The sequence below is a fragment of the Wolffia australiana genome, chromosome 12 (genome assembly GCF_029677425.1).
Source record: "Wolffia australiana isolate 7733 chromosome 12, ASM2967742v1".
Taxonomy (NCBI): Eukaryota; Viridiplantae; Streptophyta; class Magnoliopsida; order Alismatales; family Araceae; genus Wolffia; species Wolffia australiana.
Window position 1 is genome coordinate 13,368,920 of NC_135846.1, and position 8,556 is coordinate 13,377,475.

At 36.3% G+C, this 8,556-nt stretch overlaps 1 protein-coding gene across 1 annotated transcript; it reads right to left on the minus strand.

Annotated features, from left to right (window-relative positions):
* Window positions 1-3,694: 3,694 nt before the first annotated feature.
* LOC144710248 (uncharacterized) lies at window positions 3,695-6,603 on the minus strand. Its single transcript, XM_078583965.1, has 5 exons — window positions 6,263-6,603; window positions 5,476-5,664; window positions 5,313-5,382; window positions 4,054-4,125; window positions 3,695-3,951 (listed from the first exon to the last, which is right to left on the minus strand). Exons 1-5 carry the CDS (start codon window positions 6,560-6,562, stop codon window positions 3,899-3,901), a joined length of 684 nt encoding a protein of 227 aa, XP_078440091.1. The 5' UTR covers window positions 6,563-6,603; the 3' UTR covers window positions 3,695-3,898.
* Between the last annotated feature and the right edge of the window lie 1,953 nt (window positions 6,604-8,556).

Consider the following 8,556-nt stretch of genomic DNA (forward strand, 5'->3'; position numbering starts at 1 on the left):
GAGATTATTTGAGGGTTTAAAATTGACAACACTAGAATGAGAAAAATGATTGACCTTCAAATACTTACCGATAACATGGTTTTTACTAGTAATTTCATGGATCGTTTGTGCTTATTCTCATTAAAATGGTCGTAAATGTGTGTTATTATAGCTTAAAATGAATCATTATTTTTCTATAACTAAAATTTAAATTATATTTATTTAGTGGTATTTTAACATAATGTTTTGACATTATTTTCATGAACAAAATAATTTTGGACTCATGGTATTTTTATTATTTTTCTAGCATTAAATTCATAAAGAAAATAATGTTATAAAGAAGAAGCATAAATTTGGATTTATTTAAATATTTTTAACGGATTTTTGCATTTCAAAGTCTTCCAATAATCAAGCGCCATGCTGTTAATCCACCACACGGAGCAAAAGAGAGAAAATTGGATGGTTCAAGTTGTCAAAAATCAAACGATGATATCTCAATATATAAAAAGATATCTGAGCTGATATTTTGGGGGTAGTTACATCTTCACATCCTCTATCCATCCACTATCTCAGATATATGAAAAAGGCAACCTTGGATTTTTGTTCTGAATTTCAATTATCAAAGCGATCACACTAATCTCGATTGATTTCCATCTTGCCTTCTAAGAGTGAAGGTTGGAGGAAGTGACATTCATATCAAGATATGTGAAAGAAAATCACCACCCAGCCTGTTGGCTAATTGAGGATACGGTTAATGTGATCCTCATATTTTTCAACTCACATCTTCATTCTTTTTCTTAGGTTAGTGTCGTGTTTTCAATAATCTTGGTTTTCATCATCCCAGACACCTCCACCAAACTAGGCCACTTGTCAGCATGCATCTACCTCATCTCTGTGGCCACCAGAGATGGCAGATCCGTATCGCTTATCCTCACTCCGCTGCTTGTAGGCACCTATCAGCCACCATCTCCATCATAATTAATCACTATATTCATTTATCCTTTCCAATCCTCTCACACCACAACTTTCAGCCATCATCTGACGCTTCCAAAGCACTGGCTAAGTTCTTTTAATTATAATTAATTAATATCTAAAATTATATTTTTTAATGAAATATAAATTAGGTTAAATACTAAAAATATTTTCTGACCTCTCCAGAGTTATTTTGAATTACATTTGACTAGTTTTCTTTTGTTAAATTAGATTTAATTTCTAAAATAAATATAAACTCTATAATTAAAACACTAAATTTGCAAATAATTATTCAATACATGCTCCCTATGGATTAAACCCTTACTCACTCTAAGATCCTATAAAAAATAAGAAATATATGCATGGAGGGTCATACAACCAGGGTTTTTGAACATTGGTGGATATACTCACAAATTCGGAGACTTCAATTAATTATTCCTAAGGTCATCTTTTATGAAAATTTCCCTAGACAATACAATAGATGGGGGAACCCAAATTTGATACCAATGCGAGTGAATTTGAGTCCTCCCTCTTTATTCTCTTCCTCTTTCTTGTTTCTAGTAGGGACTGGATGAAAAGGTGGTGTTTTTTGCCTTTTCTACATTTTGGTTTTTTGTGCAAAGGTGGTGTTTTTGGTTTTGATGTTTTTGTTTTTAGATTCACTTTTGATTTGATATTTTTCTCCTCAATTGAGTTCAAATCATGTCGCACTGGTATCAATCCAAAAATACACTTATTTTATGCTTCCTATGGCTTAGACCCTTACTCATGTTTATGGTTAAAAATAAATAACAAAATTATAAATAAGAAACCTTAAACAACAAAATTGAGCCAAAATTTTGCTTCATTAATGATCCATGCTCCCTCCCAAGGCTTTTTAATACATAATTTTTATATAAAGTTCTTTGTTAATAGTCAAAACAAGTCATCCCCCTGGATTACCATTGATGAAAGATATGAAAAATCTTAAATATGATTTTAATCCAATGTGTGTAGTGTAAATATTCTATTTTTTGCATGATCATTCATAGAGGCACCAATTATGTAAAAAAGTTAAAACTAATTAAGTACAGTTTTTATGCTGCATAGTTTATTCAGGAATATTCCACCCTTACTGAGTTCCTATAGGTACATACATGGACTGAAATAAGTCTACAACGAAATAATAATATTTCACTTTCACTATAACATCTTTGAGTACTGTCCAATTCTTTATAGACATCTTTCAATACTTTTTATCTCCATAAAATTATATATGTAATCATTGATCAAATTTTGAAAGATTTTAAGAGAGGAATAAATTTGGAAGGTAGTCCCTCCATTACTATATTAACTCATCGGTACATCAAGGTTCTTCTTAGGGATGTAATATTGTTAAATTATCAAGTTATGATTTGGTGATTGAAAAAATAATTCTTTCAATGTAGGGGAGGATATGATTAAATCATAATTGATCTATGAAGCAAGAGTAATCAAATTACATTATTGACCATCCACTTTCTCTTTAGGAGAGTACTTTCAATCAACTAACATGCCCCACCTCTATACATTTCTATGAGACCAAGGGACTCTTGGACGATGAGGATGATGTCATCATTCTCCACAAAATAACACCAGGAATAGTTAATACATAAATATAAAATTTAACACCAGACCACAAAAGTCAGCCTTTAAAAAATCATGAGGATTAAATAGGAATAAATTACGTTAAATAGACTGATGTTAAGATTAAGGGGATGGTAAGGGAAAGTTAGCTACTGATAAATAGGTATGTGCTTTAATTATTGATGTGATTGGTTGGGCCAGAATGACTTGTCTGATTCATTCAAAATGGCACATTGTGGCTTGATCCAATGGATTGAATTATCTGATCTCATCTGATCACGAAATCATGTGAATTTGATAACATCCCATTGAGAATTTATGTATATTGATATTAATTTAATAACTAAAAATTGTGTGATTATAATTTTATTTGAGAAATTTGAAAACAAAATTTGAATTCAGAAATTTGAATTTTTAATGAAAACAAAAATCAACAAGGGCCCAGAGCCAGCAGACCCCTCTAAAGAGGATTGGGTTTGACCTGATCCATCAATGGTATGGCCTCCCTGTTGCTTTACTATTGTAGAAGAATTTTCAATTGTAGACTATTAAAATACCTTTACTCTTGCATTTATCAATGATCCCTCCTCCACTCATCCATGATCCATTCCATCTTAAAGTCTCTTGACGAACTACACTGTTAAAAAATTAATCGCTGTACAAAAGAAGTCCCTAATTCACCATTATAAAAAATTTGAATTCTGGAACTGAAGTCAGGTTATGAATAAATCTCAAGCTTTGACAAAGTTCATATTGATTGAATCCCTCACAGCTCAATAAGGTTAAGTGTTTCATCTTCTTGCTTATTCATGAGAGGAGCTTCCTCTTACTTGGTCTATCATATGTATGTCTCTTTCATTCAAACCTTGAGAAAAATGGAAACCCCATTGTGCTAATAAATCTAATAAATCGTGTATTATTTCTTGCATTCGCAATATTCTTTGTACGAGTCTTGAGATATTTGTGAAGAAAATATTATTGATTTTCGATTGTTACGCTGTTTTAAGATAATTAAGTTGTCAGAGATAAGTCTTCAAATCATTATTTACATATATCATTTTTAGTAAAACTAAATAACTTCAATTTATGTTCTTCTCTACCACACCCATGTCAAGGAGCTTAAGATATTTTTAATATATTTCACACAAAATAATTATTCTTATTATCATATTTTCATGACGATACAAACATAGGAGAAAGTACAGAAGGCTACAAGCCATCAAGTACTAGCGAAATAAAAAAAAGGGTAGTTTACTTCGCACTTTACATGGAGAATAAACATAGTATATAATATTATACCATATATATATATACAGATAATACATTAAGAGAAGGAAAAATCTCATGCTATCGCTGTCTCCAATGCTTGGAAAATATCCATGCTCGTGACCATCCCTGGAGTGAAGGCAAAAATGTTTTAAATTTAATCTATTAACATAAAATGTTTAAAACTTAATATCATATTAATTTGATCTGTGATATTTTCTGGGTACTCACCGATGATCTTCTCCTCGTTGTTCAGAATTGGAATCAAGTGTATCTTCTTCTTCAGCATCAAAGCCGCAGCCTCTGCAGAGAAAACAACAAGATTAATGAGCAAGTTCACCGGTAAGGTCCTGGGACGAAAAAACCGTCCCGTTCGCCGTCAGACTAGACAGAGGAGGGGACGGGCGGACGAGGATGAATGCACTAAAATTCCAATCTATGATATTTTTCTCGAAGTTAAGATATTCTATGATTCAGAACTTCTATTGTTTTCCGTTCCAAACGTCATTGACGGGATTGTTTCAGGACAGGACAGGACGTAGACGAAAATATTTGGGACGGGACAGACTATGGACGGGACTGTATGGTCAAGATTTGGACAGGGCAGACTGTCCCATGGGACAATGGAGATATACTGCACAGACCTGGATGGGACTGTTATTTCATCCATGGACAAAAAAATCGTCTTGTTCAGGTATAGTTCCGGATCGTCCTGGACGTGGACGAAGGACGGGACGGGACGAATTTTGTCCTGTCATACGTCCGGTGTTAGCTCAGGGACGAAGGACAGGACAGTTTTTTGTCCACCGACAAAAAAACCGTCCAATAATCTCGGGATGGTTTATCGTCCCTCCCAGTCCTCTCCGGACGAATTTTCGTCCCGAAATTTGTCCCAGACGAAAAAACACATTTTATATTTTTAGTATATTATAATAGATTATAATATGTTATAATATATTATAAATTGTCCTAGCGAGGCTATGTGGCAACATCTCAACCGTTGGATGTAAATCCAGCGGTTTTCCGTGCAGATTCGTCCGTTCATCGTCCGGAGACCTCCGGACAGATGATTTTTTTGTCCCACGGGATGAAAACCGTCCCGTCCGGTGGTCCCCGGGATGAATTTTCGTCCTGAAATTCGTCCGTATCCTCGGACGGGACGATTTTTTCGTCCCGGGATGAAAAATTCGTCCCGGGACGAAAAATTCGTCCCGTCCGCGTCCCTGCACTATAGATTCATGACCCTCGCAGAGTATAGAAACTGCCCCATCTGCTATCCAAGTCCCTAGATGGACGGTTATTTCATCCTGTCTGGGGACAGGAGGATGATTCTTAGTCCCGTCAAATCTAAACTCCGAGGCGGATTGTTTTTCGTCCGAGGATGGGCGGACAAGATTATTTGGGACGGGACAGACTATGGACGGGACTGTTCTGTCAAATTGGGGCGGGACCAAACATTGAACAATAAATGGGGAAGATCAAGTACCCACCCATGACTGTTCTATCAGGAGTAAGCGTCACAGCTGGAGAAGACATGATTTCAGTCACTTTGCTCTTCAACTGCAAGCACAAGTTGGTAAAATCAGTAAGAAACTTATGAGAAAACTTTGAAAATTGTTTTTGAGGATACATGAAATAGAATATAATCCTCACCCCCTTGGCGGCTTTGCTCCTGTCGCTATTGGCTATCACGCCGACGCAACGGAGCTCATGATCAAGAACAGGGAGCCCAGGGATGACCTCGAAGAGATGATCGATCTCCTCCAAAGTCTGATCAACAGTCGCCGATTTAAACTTGGTGGCCATCACGTCAGACAAGTGAACAGAAGGTCTCTCCATCCGCTGCAACAAAATATCAGATTTTTTTAAAAAATGAACGATGCTAACTCATTGCTACAAATCTGGATCATGAAAAAATAAGACAGGTAATGTGGATATATATGTTATTATGGAAAGGAAAATACAATCTCATTGCTACCGATATGGATCACTGAAAAACAATACATGTTACTCTTTTGGAAAGGAATTAAACAATCTAATTGTAACCAAAATGGATTACTGAAAAACAAGACATGTTACTCTTCTGGAAAGGAACAATACAATCTCACTGCTACCGAATGGATCACTGAAAAATAAGACATGTTGCTCTTTTAGAAAGGAATTAAACTATCTAATTGTAACAAAAATGGATTACTGAAAAACAAGACATGTTACTCTTTTGGAAAGGAATCAAAACAATCTAAGTGTGACAAAAACGGATTACTGAAAACATAAGGCATGCTAATCAAATAAAAAAAATTCACATATAAAACACGTATATTCTCTGGGAAAGGAACGTAACAATCTCCTCGCCGCAATTTCGGATTAATGAGAAAAAAAGACAAGTCACTGGGACAAAAAATTCTCTTCAAATTCGAAGTGCACTTCTAATTCAGCTTACGTTATGCTCGAAGATGTGAGTTTCCAGGTATCCGCGAAGATCGTCAAAGGAGAGGAGGGAGAAGCTATCCGGCCACTCTCCGGAGATGACTCCGGACGGATTCTCGTCCATATCGACCCGATCGTCCGTCATCGACTTCGTAGACAGAGTCATCCTTGATCTGATCTCGACATTCTTGATCAAACACGATCTCGAAGATGAGATCGATCGAAGAGGGAAGAATCGGCTATGGCGCAATCGGAAATTATCGCAAGACGCCGCCATCGCCGTCGCCGTCGCCGTCGCCGCCGCTGCCGCCATTACTTCGCTACTGAAGTAAGTTAAAGAGTTAATTAATTTGAATTAAGGTGTTGGGAGGGGACGTATTTATAGGGCGCGGGAACGGAGTACGGTCACTCGCCGGTGAGGTTACTACTGCGGAGAATTGAAAACAGAGGAGGTGACCCGAGCTGGTGGGGCCCATCTCTGGCAACGCGGTCTCGTCACCGCCAAAGAGATTAATCGCCTGAGATAGAGTGGCAGAGAGGAGGAGACTGAGAGAAGGTGGCTGCGGTATGCTCACCGGGCGGTGACGGTCTAGTCCTGGGTTTAGTCATCGGATAAACACAGTGTCCACGTTGCTGACTTTGGATGGACGACACGTGTCGAGATATGATTTGTTGAGTAAACATTGAGGGGATAAGGAAGTTGGTGGGGTCCAGTCAGTTTTGTCTTTTTATGGGAGATACTATCCATAACATCAATATTGGAATGCATTGCCCCAGTGATACTTTCTCATATCTTCCATAATATTCTCCAAAACTGCATCACATCATATCACATCACATCTGATGGTAAACTGGAATTTTGTGAGAGGCGATAAGTTTTTGAAAGTTACACATTTGAAAATAGATAAATATCTACAATGGTCAGCATTGTTCCGTATCTGTCCAGATGTAAGACATATCTGATAATTGGTATCCAAGGAAAGAGAGAAGGTCTCAGATGTCGATATCGACAATCAGGATGGATACCAAATGGCGGCGGATGCCTGTGTAGGATTTTCAAATATGATATGCTTACTGAGATCCAATATCCGGTATAATCTTCCGATATACGGCTATTGGTTTCCCCTTTTGATATCCAATTCGGCATCCAATCTCTGCATCCGAATGAGTGAAACCAATATACTTTACCGCAGAGATAAAAAATATGCATAGAAAGGACGCATCTCTCGTTATATTTATATCCTATGAAGGTTAGTAATTTATAGGTATGGGTATTGAGCTCGTACGAGATCAATGGAATAATTTCCCTAGCATATTTTTTCCCAGTAGCAGGATCATTGTAACTAACTCCATTAGGTTCATCTCTGTAGAATTCAACAGTTATACCTACCTATTCAACACTAGAGTGATTCTGCCCTTTTTAAATGGAACATCGGCCCTTATAATTCTACCCAATCTACTAAAAACTACTTGAAAAGTTTTAAAAAAAGTAGGCATACGACATACAAAAAGCTTGCGTCCTTATTTACCTCCAAATTTAGGGTGGCCTAATGATTCAATAGCAGGATCACTAGACCAACACCTAAGATAGGACAAGAAATGGGAAGTTCTTACCCGGGTAGATATTTACATTAAAAACTAGGCTCTAAGGTACAACATGTTTTCTGCATTTAAAAAGTTATTTGTGTGTGTTTATCAAACCCAAAATAATTAAATGTATTTTTAGGGATAATCTGATTTCAATGACTTTATTAGTATTTAGTGATTCGACACCATATTCTTCAAAATATTTATTTTTCATGCCCGAATATGTTTTATGACTTATTTGACATTACATTCATGATGATATTTATTTTCTTAGTCAGAATCTATATTTTATATATATTTTATGAAAAATTTTTAATCAAAATTATTTAATGTTTTCTGGTCTTAAATTCTTGCCCCACAACGTTTCACCGTTTGATCATTGATAGGCAACCAAGACAGTTTTCAGCAATGATTAGCACAACTAATCATTGCTGAAAGGTGCAATTAGGGGTTTAAAAATAATGATGCCATAATGACCGATGATCTGCTGACGTATTTTTATTTTTTATTATCTAGGGCGAGGTGGATCAATAGAGAAAGGACAGAATTAAAATTGTAATTAATGAACATGTAGAGATTGCATGACACTACATGTTTGACAGAAAATGAAAAAGACATGTTGATGTGTTGCTGCAATTTGGATTGCCACATCGTTGTATTGATTGGCATATCATTTTTATCTCATTACTACCATGGGTCGGCTTCCCATTTATCACAAAG